At 40.2% G+C, this 19,185-nt stretch overlaps 1 protein-coding gene across 1 annotated transcript; it reads left to right on the top strand.

The window, feature by feature from the left end:
• The first annotated feature begins 1,486 nt into the window (after positions 1 to 1,486).
• On the top strand, positions 1,487 to 4,087 carry DPY30 (dpy-30 histone methyltransferase complex regulatory subunit). The gene is made up of 5 exons (XM_039327011.1): positions 1,487 to 1,625; positions 2,062 to 2,128; positions 2,234 to 2,281; positions 3,236 to 3,378; positions 3,872 to 4,087. The coding sequence occupies exons 2-5, from the start codon at positions 2,093 to 2,095 to the stop codon at positions 3,942 to 3,944; spliced, it is 300 nt and encodes a 99-aa protein (XP_039182945.1). The 5' UTR covers positions 1,487 to 1,625; positions 2,062 to 2,092; the 3' UTR covers positions 3,945 to 4,087.
• Positions 4,088 to 19,185: the final 15,098 nt, after the last annotated feature.

The following is a 19,185-nucleotide window of genomic DNA, read 5'->3' as shown; positions in this document are numbered from 1 at the left end:
TCCTCCCTTGGATCAGTTAGTCAGTATTACTAATGAACTATGCCTAGTTCACATAAGCCACAGAGGAGTATGGAGATAACCTTGATGAAGAAATGCAAGAACATTAAATAATTAACAATTCAGAAGGGATGAGAAATAAATTCAAGATAATCCTGCCTTGATTCCATTTGGTATAAAAGAAGGCAGAGAGATACTCTGCAGAATTTCAAGACTCTGTTATTATGTCCTATAAAAATAAAAGTTCCAGTAGTCCTTGTGTTATGTATTCCTGGCTGATACTGGATAAGCTTGCCATATTAAATAAATCGCACTTGGCCAAGTCTACTTGATGCACTAAACTAAAATCAAGTAAAACACATTCCAGCTTAATGTATTGTTTTACCAAGCATATGCTTTACAGACATAGGCTTAAGATTTCATGCAATTCATAGGAAGGCTGCATCAAAGAACTGCAATAAATCCTCATTCCTTCCAAATTTTGAGATTATGTCCGTAATGTATATTGTAATTAATCTCATTTTAAGAAGCATAAAGTGATATGTTCTTAGTGGCTTAATTGTAAAAAGTGTTTATCAAATCTTCTTGTGACACATTAGTGCAATATGATATATTCTAAACTGGGCAATAAATGGGGAAGGAGTGGAAAACTGCACCCTTTCCTTCTAAGGGATTCCATACAATGATCAATCCTACTCAAAGAAGCTGGAGATTTCTGCTCTCCTTGCCAGAAATACTCTTCTCCAAGTATGAGTTATCCTTTGAAGGCACAAAGAAGCATTCTTGCCCTGTGGCCAGGGGAAAGAGCTGATGAGTTAAATGTGTTTGATAGTGTGTCCTAGTTTGAACAGTGGAGTGTGCTAAATAATTGTATGAAGATATTAGAAGGTAAGTTGTTACTTTACAGAATTTTGCATTTTAGAATTCATTTGGGATCAAGCTGTTTACAATATACACAAATTGCCTCTATAAACATCAGAATCTACATTTGGAGTGCTGGTCTGCAACAATTCAGACTATCATTAGATTTTAGAAGATAGCAAATATACAGGAAACATCAAATCGACTGGACTTCAGCTGCCCAGTTTTGATAGCCCCAGCTTTTCCCATCTGAGTTTTACGAAGCAAGGAAAACACTGAATGCTTGCAAGTTAAAGAAGCCTATTGCAACAAATGAATCCTTACTTAATCCAGAATAAAATTCTGCTTCGTTGTGAGCTCTTTAGGGTGACAGCTTCTTTTCTGTATTGTCAAATTTATAACAAACATCTGAAAATAAAGATTCTTTAACCCCGATCAATTTTGTGACTAAGCACCATGCTAATTTCGAGGATGCATAGCCTGCATTTTACACTGCTCAAACCAACCTGAGGTGTTTTTCTAACAGCCTCCAGCCCCGGAGCAGCACTTGGCGCTGGAGACATTTTACGCAGGCGCACAAATCAGCAAACAAACAACAAAAAATCTTCGTGGCCCGTGAAGTGCGACATCCTTCCTTTCCATGGCCACAACATTGTACGACAACCAATATCTTTTTACGACTTGTAGCGACGGTTGTGTTTCTTGTTGCTCCGCGACGGGCCGTTTCTTGCCGGTTATATCTTCCAACCGAATTTAGTTGATCAAGTGTAAGTAAGAAGAGTAGAGGTACTCTGAAGCCTTAGGCCAGAGATATATCCCGGAACCACTTAATTCCTCCATGCTTGATTTTAACTGCAAAAAAAGAAAAGAAAAAAGCTTTTGTTAGGGCGCCGAGCAAAAGCTGCAATCCAATCTCCTCTTACTTGAAATAAGTCGGGCTTCCTTTCGAATTAATATATGTCTCATCCGCGGTCTCTTTTAATTATGGAATTGATTCCTCAGTCAGTGGCCCCTAGATAATTTTGGTAACCCAATCGAAGCAGTGAAATCACTTTAAATATCTCATGCTTAAGGAGTTTTGTTTTACTGGCTTAATATAAAAAGTACTTAATCTGGGAGAGTAGCAAAATATCTTTGAGATTCAGGATGTTAACTTTCTATGTCTCAGTGTATTAACTTGTATAATCGTCATTTTTTTTAAAGTTCTTTCAGACTATTTTAACTTCCGTACATCATGGATACCGAACCGATTATCGAGGGCCAGCCACAGGTAAGGCTAAAAGAGCAAGCATAATAATAATTCTTTAACATTCTTGTTTTCTAAAGAGGCAAATATTCCTTTGTTGTTATTTTATGGTTGTGTATTACTTTACAGGTTCCAGAAAATCCACATGCAGAATATGGCCTTACAGAAAATGTAGAGGTAATTGTGTTTAGATTATTTCTAATTGAAGTTAATGATACACTGCTCTGAGTGTATAATTAGGATACAGAACTGCGTAGAGTTCTGAATGAAGCCTCATGTTTTGTATTAGATTATTTGATTGATTCTGAAATTATGATACTATACTGAAAATTAGAGATGTTTCTATTAGTTTTTTTTAAAAAAAACTTTAATGAAAGAGTTTTTACAATTGCCTTGCAAAAGCTCTGGTTAGTTGCTCTGTAATGATGCAAATTACGTGGAGATATGCTAGAGGTGGAAATCTGATTTTTTTTCCCCATGTCTTGGGAGTACTTAGGGGCATTTATGACATTTTTGAAATTATGCTAAGCCTATTTTAAGTTCTGCTTGATGCCTGGAAATTGTGGAAAATTGCAGTAGTGAGTTTCAGGTGTTGCAGTTCTACAGTACAGGGGCTCTAAAGGTTCATACAGCCATGGGATTCTGGATTGGTCACCCAAATCTCTGGAATATATTTGCACGTTTATATGTATACTTTGGTACAACAAGACTTCAATCACACCTATAAATCTATTGAATGAAGGCATGAGTATTTTCAAGCAAATAAATCAGCTTTGTTGCTTGGGATTCTGTACCATTCAGAAGAATATTTTTTTGCTTGTGTAGATTACAATAAAATGCATAAGTCTGTGGAAATATTCTGGACAGGGGGCATGCAACTTGAAGGGCATATGGGTGCGGCTTCAGAAGTTTTAATTGGATGATCATGGGTGAATTATATACCTCTATATTTTAGGACACTAAATTTGTTCCTTAAAACCTCAAAAATGCAAGAGATTAATTTTCCACATTTTTGGTTCTACTCATTCCAAGGACCACAAAAGGAATGCCTGGAAACTGTAATTAAGAAATTTGGTTTTTAATTAAAGATGGAATAGATACTTTCATGAAACATATGTTTATAATTTTAAGCGGATAGTGGAAAATGAGAAAACAAGTGCAGAAAAAACATCAAAGCAGAAAGTGGACCTTCAGTCATTACCTACACGTGCATATTTGGATCAGACAGTTGTTCCTATCTTATTACAAGGCCTTGCAGTCCTTGCAAAGGAGAGGTAAGTTATATATACAATTATCCAAATCACTCTCTTGATTTCTTATTTGTATATTTTAATTAAGGCATCTGGTGTTTCTTTTGTATGTCCAGTATAGCATATTTTTTCATATTCTTCAATCTTGTCATTTTAAAATTTCAGATCATTCTTAATCTTGTCAGGTAATACTAGTTCCACTCTCATAATATCTTTTAAACAAGATCCATTTAAGTTCTGACTTAAATTAATAAATCAGCAGGGCCTATAACTTAGTTATGAATTATTCCATATACTTTAGAGGCTGGCTGTATAATAAAATGCTTGACAATCTGGAATGACATTCAAAGTATTTTCTCCTTTTTAAGCAAACAGCATGTTCTATAGATTTAATATTCAGTATTTACAATTATGGATTTAACTTATGCCTTAATTTTTATATTAACTTCATAAATTAATTGAAGTCAAAAGATGTTTTTATTTTATATATATATTGTTTCTCTTTTTTTCTTTTCAGGCCCATAAACCCTATTGAATTTTTAGCAGCATATCTGTTAAAAAATAAGGCACAGTTTGAAGACAGGAGTTAAATTCATCTGGAAATTGACAATTGATTGCTGTGTTCTGTACTAAAAACATGAATCATTGTCTGATACATAAATCCTGCAGAACCAAAAATTCTCATGTATAGACCATTAATTGAATTATTTAATAAAATACCTTATATAAATTATGAAAAGTGTATTAAGATGTCATGATTCTCCCACCATGATATAAATACGAAAAGACTAGAGTTTACATCAGAAACACATTTTGTTATTTGACCTCATCTAGTTCAGATACCCTTGGAAAATTCACAGGTGAGAATAAATAATTCTGAAAATATAGTCCTTCCTATAGTTTATTGAACATAAATGCAGTGGAACTCGGAGGTTAATTCTAATGGAACATGCAAGAAAAACTCTATAATAAGATATTTATCAGGATGTATTACTTTTCTACTGAAAAACCAAAAGTAATTGCTCTGGTATAATATTTGGCATGTTTTGCAGAAATAGGGAATGATGCATGCAATATATATATATATATATATATATATATATATATATATATATATATATATATATATATATATATATAAATATATATACATACATATACATACATACATACACACACACACATACATATACATACACATATTTGATTATTGCATATGCATTATTGGAAAATTATATCAACATCTTATTTCTATGTATATAATCAATTTGGTCTTGTAGAAACTTTACTTATGAGACACTTCAATCACAATAGCAATTGTAGGTTTTCAAAATATGAATAAGGCTAAAACAGAAAAATCATGAGAATAAGATGAATAATGTGTGAAGGAAACAACACAACTAATGACAAACTACAAATGTTGCTCTTTGTGTGCCTATAAAAAAGGCACACCATTAAACTGCTGCTCTTTTAATGATTTAACCATATTGAAACCATTGGAATTAAATACATTTTAAATGTAAGATTATAGCTAATGGATAGATAAAACATTTCATTATAATAGAGCTTCACAGTGCCCCCCCCCTTTTCAATTTCTGATGATTTGGGGGAATGGAGGGCATAGTTCAGTGATAACACTGATAAAATATTTTGCATGTAAATATATCCTTGTTATTGTCTCTCCAATCTCTGCTTTCCTTTTAGAAAGCTCTGGATAGCAAGCTCTGGATATCTACTAATTAAAAAAAGATAACTTCCCCTCTTCATGTAAATGCATAGGATGGGCTAAAGTGTTAAGTATTTACCAAGTTGATCAAAAATCAACAGGGTAAAAATCAAATCTGGACAAAAGATGGTTTTGGAGATACATAGGAGCCATGTTGGCTGAGGCTCAAGACCAGGAGTTTGAATCCAATCTGGAAGTTTATTGATAACCAATGCAGCAAGCAAAGCTCTAGAACAGTGATGGCAAACCTTTTAAAGACCGAGTGGCCAAACTGCAACCCAAAACCCACTTATTTATCGCTGGGTGCCAGGTGAGCATGGCCCACTGGGTGGGTGTGGCTGGGGTGGTCATGGCAGATTGGGTGGGTGTGGCCAAGGTGGGCGTGATCACCTCAATGTTGCTCATGGGGAGGGACACCTGTGGGGGCCGGGCAGGGTTGGGGAGATCCAGGGGGTCTCTGGCAGGTGGGGCAGTGGGCAGGAGGCTCGTCCTGCTGGGTAAGGCAAGGCAAGGCAAGGGTGCCATTGTCACGGCAAGGTGAGGCCGGGGCGGCTGCTGCCTGACACCATCAGCCGCTGCACACGAGGCCAGTTAGTGCATGGGTGCTGGGATCTGGCCATGTGGGACCTCAGCAAGTTAGCAGGCAGCTGGTTGAAGAGGGATGGTTGCCATCTCCGGGGCATGGCGCGTGTGCCCACAGAGAGGGCTCTGAATGCTGCCTCTGGCACATGTGCCATAGGTTCGCCACCACTGCTCTAGAATTACACTGCTACACTTACGCCCATTAACAGTCCATTGTATTTGGGGTTGACTGTAGTTTCCAGTTTCTTTAAAAGCAATCCCATGTCAAATACATCATAATCTAAATGCTTGGTAAGGGTGAATAGCTGCTATAAATTTTCTAATCCAAAAGGGTCTGCAACTTTTACACAATGCTGGGCAGAAACCTGCTCCCAGCTTCCATCTGCTGTCAAGCACAAACTGAATCCAGGAGGACCTCAAGCCACAGAACTATTTCATAAAGAATAAGGCCTTGTACAAAATGATTTTGGGGACTGGAATTAAACCAAGCATTTGATAGTACAGTATTCCCTGATTTGGCGGATTTAATTTGAGCTTGTTTTGTCCCAGTTTCCAAACACCAAGTAAGGATCTCTTAACATCTCCAGTGCAGTCCAAGGTAGAAAAATACAGTTGAATATTATTAACACAGTAATATGGGGCAGGATGGCTCATTTGTTAAAGACACTGCTTGTCAGCTGGAAAGTTTGACAGCCTGGGTTTGAGACCTGAGCACTGCGCGACAGGGTGAACTTCTGTTAGTTGCCGCAGCTCCTGTCCACCAAGCAGTCTGAAAGTATGCAAATGTGAATAGATAAATAGGTACCACTGTGGTGTGAAGGCAACAGCATTCCATGTACCTTGGCATATAATCATGCTGGCCACATGACCACAGAAATGTTTTCAGACAACATTGGCTCCCTTGGTTAAGAAATGGAGATGAGCATCACCTCCTAGAATTGGACATCTGGACAGGGGAAACCTTTACCTTTAATGCAGTATTGATAGCTCCCTCCAAACCAATGGATTACTGTATCTCCTCTGGTTTCATATAGATATTAAATAGCAAATTGTGGGGTTCGTATTTCCAAACATCCTTATCAACTTTCTCAGACCCCTAATGCTTAAAAGAATTGCATATAAACTCAGAAGACATTTGCATCATCTGCTCAAGTACTATCTAACTCAGACATGTCAAACTTGCGACATCACGTGTCGTCGCGCGACGTATCGGAGCTATTTCCCTGTTGCCGGCAATGGGGTGGGCACGGTTTCATCATGACGCATCCAGCCCGCAGACTGGCAGTTTGACACCCTTGATCTAACTCATACCACATATGAATAAGAAAAGAAGATTCTGCAAAGAACCTTCAAAGTTTGCACAATATCTGCTTCTCCTTCCTCCTGAAAGGTTTACGGTAAGTAATCGTGAACACATGTGTATAAGAATCTGCAGATGCAGAAATCATGCAGTAGTATGTATGCTTAATATTTTCATCACCACAATTACCTTATCAAATCTCAAACTTGCACCCATAGCCAAGGTTAGTCACTATTTTCTACTACTGTCACAGTAAATGGTTGGCACAAACCATTCAAACCAGTCTCTACCCCATCCCGCCGCCCAGAAATCAGCTTGGTGATAATATGCATGTGGATTAAAAAAAATATCTGACTATGACAAAGGACTGATGATAGGGTCCTTTTTCAGATACATTTTTACTGCTGCAAGATAAACTACCAGTTCTAGTCCTGATTGTTTACATACGTCATTCCTGAGGTTCCCTGGCATGAACTCATGAAATCCCAAATCCATCCAGGTTGTATCCCCAGGGCATGGAGTCCCAGCACTGAAAGCATGAAGGACAGCCATCAATACTATTATGAATGCTAAGGGCCTGGACATGCTTGCCAAGCAGTAACATGGACAGTACACCAACAGCAGCTCCAATTTGTCACTTGGGTTATCAGCAGGGTAATCGCCTCTATTACAGACAAAGTCTTATGCAAAATGATCACCGTACCCTCTTTGCAGCATAAAAACCATGGCTATAACTGCATCTGGATAGGAAATAAAATGTGGAAAAGGCCTTGTCCTTGTCAAATCAGGTTACCATGATGCAGTCCACATTCACTTGCTTGTTCACACCAAATTGAGTAGAGATTCACCCTTATTGCTCACAAACCTGGCATTAGCCAGCAACAACTGGTGGCCAACATTCCCTATATCCAGGGAGGAGGTAAATAGGAATGAATGTGAATAGGCACAGCTTCATGATCTCATGCCCAGTGTCTCCTTTTGTACCTCTCACTGGCTATAACTATTCGTTCATGTTTTTTTATATATAATTAAAGGTAGTCCTCAGCTTACAACCACAACTGAGCCCAAAATTTCTGTTGCTAAGTAAGACATTTGTTAAGTGAATCACTGCAGTTATTAAGTTAGTAACACAGTTGTTAAGTGAATCTGTCTTCCCCATTGACTTTGCTTGTCAGAAGATTGCAAAAGGGGATCACATGACTCTGGACACTGCAACCGTCTTAAATATGAGTCAGTTGTCTGAATTTTGATCACATGACCTCAGAGATGCTGTATTGATCATAAGTGTGAAAAATGGTCATAAGTCATTTCTTTCCGGTGCTGTTGTAACTTCAAATGGTCATTAAACGAACTGCTGTAAGTCGAGGACTACCTGTATTTTATTAAGTAAAAAGGCAACAGGAAAAACAAATCAGGAGGAAAGCTGATGGAAAGATGGGGGGCGTAACAGAGAAAGCCTGCTTCCTCAGTCCTACAACATGGCAGCGTTTAACTGAGGGGACCTAGAGTAACCTACTCTGCCTGAACATACTGGAGGTATTAGTTGAAGTGAGAGTTCAAAAGATGAAATTTAATGTAATGATTAAAATAAAAGAACAAAACTCTGTAAGAAAAAAAAGTTTCCAGCAGACTCCCATTTTGTTCTTCCTTTCTTTTCTTTTTTTTCTCAACCACTAGAATGTTTATACTATGCTTTTATGTTGAATACAGAAGGTAATCATTTCTGCTTGAATTTAGTTAACTTTCTATTATGGAGACAGTGTTTACAGGCAGGGCTTTTTTTCTCATAGAACGCCCAGAACGGAGTTCTGGCACCTTTTTTGGATGGAACCTTGTAGGGTAGGCGAGGCGGGTTGTATGACGTGTGTGAATTCTGGCACCTTTTTTTTTTTTTTTTTTAGAAAAAAAGCACTGTTTTCAGGCAATTTTTCCATTGTCACATATTCCCCATTTTTGTTCTTCTAATCTTGTATTTTCGGCAAAGCCATCTGTGCTCTCCTACTGTAGTCAATATTAAAGAAACAATGTGGTCATATGGATGGATTTACTGTAGTAGGTTTGATTTTAAACAGAAAGTTATTAAAATAAAAAAGTCTAAGTTTATGGTGTGGGATAAAGATTAAAAACCAGAAAGTTATATGTACACGTATAACTGAGTATGCCAAGAAATTGGGTTTATCATATAAAAAGCTCCTCTAGCTAAGCTACAATGTTGTTATTATCAAATAATAGCAAGGAACCTCTCTACAATAGAAAAATGGTTAGTGGTTAAACAATAGTAATATTATGTAGTATTATTTTGACATCACCCACTTTTAATATTTTCTTATAGCCCTGTCCAATTTTGCAGTGAAGCTATAACCTACTCTAATATGTTTTGTTTGTTTCTATATTTCAGATTCCTGAGAGTTTATAAAAAATATCTGGATACTCTTTCAATTTGATAATCCATTCAGATCCCAATCATATGTGTTTTTTATGCTGTCATTAAAAAAACTGTTAAAAACTTTATTATTCATATTCTGTCATAAGAAAACACAACCATAGTAGCTTTAACAAAATATCTTCTTTTCAAACTCCAGTGCAAGTAGTCCTCAATATACAACCACAACTGAGCCCCAAATTTTTGCTGCTAAGTGAGACATTTGTCAAGTGAATTTTGCTCCATTTTCTTGTCACAATTGTTAAGAGAATCACTGCAGTTGTTAAATTAGTAATACAGTTGTTAAGTGAATCTGTTTTTCCCATTGACTTTGCTTGTCAGAAAGTCACAAAAGGCGATCACATGATCCCGGGACACTACAACGGTCATAAATGCAAGTCAGTTCTCAAGGGTCTGAATTTTGATCATGTGACCACGGGAATGCTGCAATGGTCATAAGTGTGAAAAATGTTCATAAGTCACTTTTTTCAGTGCCGTTATAACTTTGAATGGTCACAAAATGAATTGTTGTAGTTTAAGAACTACCGGAAGGCATCCATTAGTTAGAAACCCTAAATCAAATGCAATACAGCTGTCTCAACCTACTTCATTAAATTGTTACCGTGGGAAAAACTGGAGGAGGAAGAGTTATGTGCATTGCCTTGGGCATATCTCTTAGAGGAAAGGCAGGATGAAAAACTAAAAAAATGAACAAGAAAAGTTGCCCTGGTTTAATTAAGCTACTGTTACTGTTGACCCAGACGTAGCCAGGAGAGGGAACCCTTGAGAAAAACATCTGTTCTGTTTAGAACAGTGCTAAAAAAGGAGTTCCTGTAAATTTCCCTCATCTCCAAGATGCATATTGAAACCACAGTGTTTACAATTTGGTACTATTTTTTTTAAAAATAAATAAATCTATGTTTGTTATTATAACATAGATTTTGGTTCTTCTGCCTTCACTTATTTGTAGCCTATTTTATTTATTTATTGTAGTTATAAATATTTTTATTGTTGTGTTTCATTATTTTTGCTGTTTCAAAGTATCTGTTTGTGAAATATTAACATCTAAAGTTATGTAATTATTAAAAAAACCATATGGGAAAAATCAAAGTAGGATGAGATAAAAACTGGGCAATTATAAAAAACAAATTAAAACAGACATGTTTTTACTTGCCTGCTAAGGGCTAATTTTTTTTTAATTAATTACATAGAAAGTGAATTCTGCATCATTAGCAGATGACTTCTGGGCCAATCTTATTTTCCCATAAGATAAAATATAGAATAGGGCTACAGATATCTCTAGGTCCTATGATTATATTTAATCCAAACCCAGATCATAGAGTTTGAAATATAAGAGCAGATAGAAAACTAGTTTGAGCTAAGGTACATATATCAAAAATCTTGTTAAGTAATAAATCTGCTAAATTCTGCATTATAGTAACTGCAATTGCTATGCCATACTATCTTCAGAAACAGATAGATTGCATTGCAATAGTTCTGATTAGGTCCAAGGATGCTTCGAACAGGCTTAGCAAAAAAAAAAAAAAGGGTAAAATTTTTAAAATGTAGATTGGACTGAAGGCAAAATTAAGACCCCCACAACAATGGTACCATGGACCATTCCATGTAAAGAGAAATTGAGCAGAGTATTAAAGACTGGGTCATATATATCATACAAGATTATGATGTTGATTTTTTGACATAGCATTCCACATGAACCAGCCAGTAGAGTTTATAATATCTGTGCTGTGCTCAACATTTTGTATAAATACATATACAGAGTAAGGAAGATGATCTTGAAAAGATAGGCCTGATCGGTTATGAAAGGGAAAAAAACATAGCTTAAAACAAGGAGGCATGCACAAGCAAATCAGGCAAACACCTCCCTAATTCATATATGTAGCGGGCGGGGGGGGGGGAAGCATTATCAGATTGCAAGATTTTTTTATTATAGCCAATATTAATAAAAGTAGTTTGAGTCTTCTTGTACAGTTGATTTCTTGATTTGGTCTGCATGATGGGGCTGGGCTGACATCTATCCAATTGGTTTTTACTCAGTAAAGTGTATTATACAAAGAAAGATTATTGAGTGACCATAATTAAACTTTCAAAGAAAATCATAACTGAGTTAAAGAAAAGAGGCTGACTGCTATACAGGGAGTGAATTCTACCATTCTATAAAATTCATGATATTCAATTAAGAGCCTTTTTCAATAATGTTTTAAGGTAATACTTGACTGTTTTGAACCAATTTCCCTGGCTTTCTGTACTTTAAAGTATTTCTTCCAAGATCCACAATCAGATCAGTTTCCAGTGGTGAAATAATAGAAACAGATTAATTTTATTACACAGAATCAATTAATGGTTGCTTGGGAAAGCAGATAACTTTTCTTTCTATATCTCTACATAACATGTTCTTCCATTATTGTTCTGTCAACAAATTCAGTTTGTATGAATCTATAGTATAAGTAGGTTCTCTTCCAAATCTAAGAGTCCTCCTATGTAGGTGAGTCTTATGTCTGTATATTTAATATCACGGTTTTAAAAAAGTGGTTTAACAGAACCCTACTGTTGAGTCCGTCGCGAAATGGTAAGACACGAGAAGCAGTTGTAGTTCTCAGGAAACCTTAATTCTTCAGTTCAGCTTACATTGGAATATGGCGGCAAAAGCCCACACCTCGCAGCCTCCTTTTATAGGACTTTCCCGGGTCAATGTGTTACTTTTCGCGCGCCAGCACTTGCGCATGCGCACAAGCACTGGCGACAGCCTGTCTGGTCCTGGGCAGCTTGCACCTGCCCGGGACCGCCTGCAACGCCCCGAGCCCGCTTGCAAGGCTCAGGACATAACACCCCTTTCCCCCGGGCTAAAACTACGACCAATGCCAAATAATAAACAACCCACTCTTAGTACAATGCTCTGCTCCCCTCCATGTTCGGAGTTCCCCCATTTTCATTGCCTCAGTGTTTCTACCCTTCTACTGGCTCTGTTTAGCCAATAGTGTTATGTAATCCTCTAAGTACTTAGGAGATTTCCTTGCTCTCTGTGACCTCCTAAGCTCTGGGTGCTTGCTAGGTACTCCCTGACTGAGGGGTAACGTGTGCCTGTTCCCTCCATTATGCCTTGGTGATTCCCAAGGACTGTGCTCCAATGCCTGGCCTGCTTGCTTGCCCACCGGGCTCGTCAGGCCAGGGCTTCTTCCAGTGTATGACCTGGTTGTCCTGCCTAGCTGTAGGCTCTCTGGCCCTTCTAAGTGACTGTCACTGTTGGGCGTTTCTGTAGAACCTCCTAGGTCCGTCCAAGACCTGTCAGGATGCTGTCTATCCCCTGAATCCCGTTCTGTATCCAGGCTTGTGTGGGTTTCAGTACTGTCCCAAACCTCAGTTGTCCCCTGAGTGTAGTCAGAGGTGTTGTAGTCAGGATTTGGTTCCTCGACCACCTCCCTATGTGTTTGCCCCCTTCTAGGGACAGGGTTGAAGTCAGGCCAACTAGGAGGAATGTGTGTCAGCTCTCTTGCAGGGAATGGATTGTTGGGATGCTCCCGGGTATTCTCTCTGACTGGAGTACTGAGTGATGCGGGTGAAAAGTGATCATGCCCCCGGGGTGACTCCCTGGCTGGAGTAGGCATTGATGCCTGAGTTCTAGTTGGGCTCCATGACTTCCTGTTGGGAGCAATTGTGGAATTTTGGGATGGGCCGTTTGTGGCTCCCTCATTGGTACAGGGCAGCATTCCATGCCCCTCCCTTTGCCCAAAGGGCTCCCCCTCCCCCCCTGGAAAAGACCCAGGAGTCTCAGCGGGAAGGTCCTGTCTAGGGCAAAGTTGGTCAATGTGCCGACGCAGGACACGACAGTTGTCCAGGGATACCTCGTAGGATAGAGGACCTGTGACCCTGGATATAGATGCGGGGACCCATGTATGACCAGGCCCGTAATTACGAGTCCAAACCGGGGCACCCACAAGTAGTTGCCTAGGTGCCCTGGGGTGTGAGACAGAAGGAGGCAGTCTGTCCGGATGCAACCGGTCAAGCTTGGTAGTCAGTTTGCACCCCCAACGAAGTTCAGCTGGGCTTCTCCCTGTAGAAGTGGACGGTGTGGTGCGATAAGAAAGGAGGAAGTCAGCCAACCTGTGATGCCAGTCCCCGTAGGTGAGCCTCTTCAAGGCGTCCTTGGTGATGCGAACCATGCGTTCAGCCATACCGTTGGTGGACGGGTGGAAAGGTGCAGAAGTGGCATGACCAATCATGTTAGCCTGCAAGAAAGCTTGAAATGCGGAGGAAGTGAATTGAGGGCCGTTGTCAGACACAATGATGTCTGGGAGCCCGTGTGCAGCAAAAATCCCCCTCAGTACCTGAATAGTCTTTGCAGTGGTGGTGGAAGAGACAGGTACAACCTCAAGCCATTTTGAATGGCTGTCAACGAGGACCAAGAAGAATTGACCCTGAAAGGGCCCAGCGTAGTCAATGTGCACCCTAGACCATGGAGACTGTGTTTCCTCCCATCTATGCACAGGAGCTTGGGGCATTTCAGGGCGTGAACGTTGACAAAGGTGGCAAGCATGCACCTTAGCTTCTATGTCTTTGTCTACCCCTGGCCACCACAAGTGGCTGCGTGCAAGAGCCTTCATACGAACAATGCCAGGATGACCCTCGTGGAGGGAATCTAAGACCCTAGTCCTCATTGAGGTGGGAATGACAACCCTGCTTCCCCAAAGCAGACAACCCTGAGAGGTGGACAACTCGTTCCTTTTAGACCAGAAACTCTGAAACTCAGGACTAGGACAGTGCTCAGGCCATCCAGACAAAACCCAAGAAAGGACACGTGAAAGTGTGTGATCTGTGCCTGATTCAGCGGCTACATCCCTGGCATTCAGGGGGGACTCGGGCAAAGCTTGAATGGAGAGAATATTGATGGCTGGCGCGGGATCAGCCTCTATTACCGGCAGGGGTAATCTACTGAGGCCATCAGCATGGCCCATTTCCTTCCCAGGCTTGTGAAGTAGGGAAAAATCATATGCAGACAAAAAGATAGACCACTTGAGCATCCTGGGAGAGATGATTTGGGGAGTTTGTTTACGTGTGGTAAACAGTCCCAGCAAAGGCTTATGGTCAGTGAAGACCGTGAATTGCCTACCATATAAAAAATCATGGATTTTTTTAATTCCAGCAACAACAGCTAAGGCCTCCCTGTCTATTTGAGCATAGTTGTGCTCAGCTGCAGACAATGTCCTGGAGTAATATGCAACAGGAACCTGAGTTCCATCAGCCCTGAGGTGGCTCAGTACAGCACCCACCCCATAAGGGGAAGCATCACAAGCGATGCACACAGGAAGGGACTCATTGAAGTGAGCAAGTACACTGTTAGAAGTGAGTAAGGCCTTGACCTCATTGAAACTAGCCTCATGTGTTTGTGACCACTGCCACACTGCCTGTTTATCTAATAGCCTGTGAAGAGGCTCAGCTACACTAGCCTTATGTGGAAGAAAGGAATTGTAGAAATTCAGAAGGCCCAGAAAAGCCTGCAGTTCGGCCTTCGACTTTGGCCTAGGGGCTTGCATAATGGCTTTTAGTTTGGATTCAGCAGGATGAATCCCAGCAGCATCAATTTTGAACCCCAGAAACTCAGTAGAAGGTACCCCAATTTTACATTTGTCCTTCTTGAGTTTGAGTCCCGTTTTCCTGAACCTTAACAGGACAGCCCTTAGCCTTTCAGCTAGAATGTGTGTGGAGTCTCCTGCAATTAAGACATCATCAAAATAGGGGCAAACCCCTGGTATACCCCGTAGTGTGTTTTCCATTACGCTTTGGAAAATCCCAGGAGCGACATTTACTCCAAATTGAAGTCTCTTTACCTTGAAAGCCCCTCTGTGGGTCACAATAGTCTGAGCTATAGCAGCGTCATCATCAACAGGCAGCTGTTGATATGCTTGAGCTAGGTCAAGCTTTGCAAAAACGCGCCCCCCCCTTGAGGGAGGCCAGGATATGACTGACCACAGGAACAGGATAGGCATGTTGCTGCAATGCCTTATTTAGAGTGCATTTGTAATCAGCACAGATGCGAATGTCCCCATTTGCCTTAAGAGACGTGACAATGGGGGTCTCCCATGGACTGGAGTCAACAGGTTCTAGAATTCCTTGTTGGATCAGTTTGTCCAACTCAGTGTCAATTTTACTCTTTAAAGCAAAAGGGACCCTTCTTGCTTTAATTCTAATGGGAGTGACCAGTGGGGTCTAACTTTAATGACACAGGGGGTCCTTTGTATGTGCCCAGCTGGGGGCTGAAAACGTCTGCAAATTCTTTGCAGACTTCCTGTAGGTCGAGTGTTTGTAGGCTGTTGAGCCCTGTGACGTGTATCCCCAAGGCCTCAAACCACTCGAGTCCTATGAGACTCGTTCGTTCACCCTCTACTACTAGTAGGTCTAGTGGACCCTCAAAATCCTTATACTGTACGTTAAGGGTGGCCTCCCCCTTAACACACACTCTGGAGTTTTGAAAATCCGTTAGCACAATGTCAGAAGGCCTCAACTTGGCCTGGGTTCCGCTGCTGGAACAAATCTTCCTAAATGTGTGCATAGAAATGATCGAAAGTGCAGACCCCGTGTCCAGTTCCATAGTTAATGGAACCCCTTGTAGCTTCACCTTAAGTGACAGCTTTTTCTTAATGGGCTTGTGTGTGCCTGTCCTGTAGATGCTTCTTCGCGAAGCACAAAACCCCACCCTATTCTGGCTGGGGACCCTGGTACCTTTCAGGCGCAATTCTTCCTGAGGTTGTACCTTCTGACGGCCCAGGCACACAGCTGCAATGTGTCCTTGTTTTCCGCACGCCCGGCAGATAGCGGAGCGGAACTTGCAGTCGGCTCTCTTGTGGCGACCTCCACAACCGATGCACTTGGGGAGAGCTGAAGAGCTTCCTCTTGGTTTTCCTTCCTTTGTGGGGTGGAGACGGTCCACTTCCTCATCCGGATCCTCCTCGGAGTTTCTTTGGACTTCTTCCTGGTGCACGGATGCAGCATCTGGACTGTTTCTGATCGGCCGCATGTTCTTGATGGCGCCGCCTGCTGCTTCTTCTGCGGTGACCTCTCTCAAGGCATCTTAGAAGGACAAGTCCTCCTTGGCGAAAAGTCTCTGTTGCAACTCTCGATGCCTTAGCCCGCACACAAATCGGTCCCTCAGTCGTTCTTCGAGGTCCTTGAACTCGAAATGTTTGGTGGCTTTCCTCAGTGCGGCGATGTACTCCTTGGCCGATTCTCGGGGTCGTTGATCCCTCTGCTCGAAGGTGTGGCGCCACGCGATGACGGACATCTTAGGTTGGAAGTGCTCCTTCAGTAACTTTTTTAGATCTGCGTAGCTAACAGACTCTAAAGGAACAGGTGCTACGAGGTTCTCAGCGATTTCGAATGCGTCTTGACCGCAAACGCACAGCAGGGTGGCAGCCTTCAAGCTCTCTTCCCTCACCTGGTTCACTTTGAGGTAGTTTTCCACCCTGGCTGCGTAGGACTCCCACCTCTCTGGATGTGAGACGTCGAATTCCGAAAGCCTTCCAATCTTCGCCATTTCGTATCAGGAAGGGTCTATCAGCCAGCCTACCCCCGAATGCACGCTGGATTGGCGGGTAGCTGCCGAGTCAACGCCGTTCCTGCCACACCGGACTCACTCGGGTAAGCTTACACCTTCTCTTTTTCGATGTAAGGCAATCCCACCCTCGTCGCCAGTGTTGAGTCCATCGCAAAATGGTAAGACACGAGAAGCAGTTGTAGTTCTCAGGAAACCTTTATTCTTCAGTTCAGCTTACATTGGAATATGGCGGCAAAAGCCCACACCTCGCAGCCTCCTTTTATAGGACTTTCCCAGGTCAATGTGTTACTTTTCGCGCGCCAGCACTTGCGCATGCGCACAAGCACTGGCGACAGCCTGTCTGGTCCCGGGCAGCTTGCACCTGCCCGGGACTGCCTGCAATGCCCCGAGCCCGCTTGCAAGGCTCAGGACATAACACCTACCATGTAGAAATTTATAATCTAAGAATAGACACAAAGCAAATAACAATGAAGGGAATGGCAATGGCTGCAGAATTAAGCAATAAAACAATATTCTTTTAGATTCAATGGAGAAAACATTTAAAGCAAAAGTATAAGTAAGTATTATATTCAAGTTCGGTTTTTTTTTTTTTTTCTCTTCCAAGATAAGTAAAGTGGTTTTCCATATCCCAAGGACTGAACAGAAGGCTATCAGTTGATTTTTATTTTTTTGAGACAGCTCGAGTCATCTGTCTCTCTGAAGCAGTGAGACAGTGAAATTATGATTCCCAGTGTTTAGTCCACAGACTTCCCATTCTACTAATGAAACATTATGTTTCAATGGTGATACGTTTATGAGAGGAATGGGAAACAAGGCAGATGCAACATTTTGGTCTTCCTCATGCCTCTTGACAATATGTCCTTTTAACAGTTAGGATTCAAATAGTGTGAATGACTGAATGAAATTATTTTATGTCTAATTATTTGTTGGTGGGGAGAAAGAGGGAATGAAATGAAAAAGATTTATTGATGAATAAAAATAATATTGACTTGTTCTTGAAAAGCATTTTGTAGCAGAAATTTCAAGTAATGTTAGGAGCTATCTCTTTGAAAGAATTACCTTATATTTCAGAGTTCAAACTTCTTAACATACTTGCTAGCTCAGCTCAGCTGCTGTATATAGTCACAATTGCTATCATCCAGCTGTCTCTCATGTCAACGTTGCTCAAAATATAATGGTCACCCGTCATCTGGGTAAGCTAGGCAGAAGGAAAAATAATAAATCAAAAGTAATAAATTGCAAAGGGCTTCTTAGGTAGGATAGATAGGCGGAAATGTAATGCTTATGGTGTTCACAATACTTTAAAGGATATGTATATCTATATAAGGATGTTTTCCAAGATCATATATTATTTGGAAAATGTGTATAGGAAAAGTAAGCCACAAAAATAACATGTTTAAACACAAGCATAGAACAAATCAAAAGAATCCACAAGTCAGAGCAAGTCATTATTATAAGTAATGCAGAATGCAGAACAAAGTAATAAAACATCAGTCCTTCTTTCATTTTATTAAATAGCCAAAGGCGACATATGTTTCAATTTAAGACATATAGTATTGAATTACCCTCTTTGATTATCCTTATGAAATTTTGAAGTGAAAATATATCAAACTTAACTATAATTTAAATACAATTATTTATTTTTCCAAAGTAGGAAAGTTTGTAGAAAGATAATTTAGGTGCCTGTTGCCGGCTGTCCAGGTACCAGTTTTTGCTGAGCAAATTTAGGGCACCTGGAAAAGAATGAACAGGTTGTATATTTAAAAAAATAATAGGGAATTAATATATTATGCACATTCTAAGAGCTTAATTTCAGCTAATCTATCAACTAAAAAGAATATCTGAACTCAAAATATATGAACAAATTGAAATTAGATCCATGCTCACACACTATTGATTATTGATCATATTTCATATATATTTTGTTTTATTAATTAGCTCTATGTATATACTTGGTTACCACATGTACTATACATGCAGAAAATTCTCGTGTAAACCATTGCATATTAAATGGTAACCGGTGTAAAGCAGCCAGATATTATTTCTGTAAAATTGCCATAAACTCATCTTGCAATTAGTCCATTGAGTTAAACTTCAGCTCAGCTCAGTGCGATAATAATAGGCAAATAATATAGCACTTAATTGTTTTTAAATGTGTTTGATTTCCATAAGTCTGTCACCAAAGAATTACATTTCATCTTAAGATCTTCACTACATCCTGACACCTGCTG

This window comes from Crotalus tigris, unplaced genomic scaffold (assembly GCF_016545835.1).
Source record: "Crotalus tigris isolate CLP2741 ecotype Arizona unplaced genomic scaffold, ASM1654583v1 scf7180000024349.2157984, whole genome shotgun sequence".
Classification (NCBI taxonomy): domain Eukaryota; kingdom Metazoa; phylum Chordata; class Lepidosauria; order Squamata; family Viperidae; genus Crotalus; species Crotalus tigris.
The sequence above is the reverse complement of the archived record's forward strand: the minus strand, read 5'-3'. Positions and strand labels throughout refer to the sequence as shown.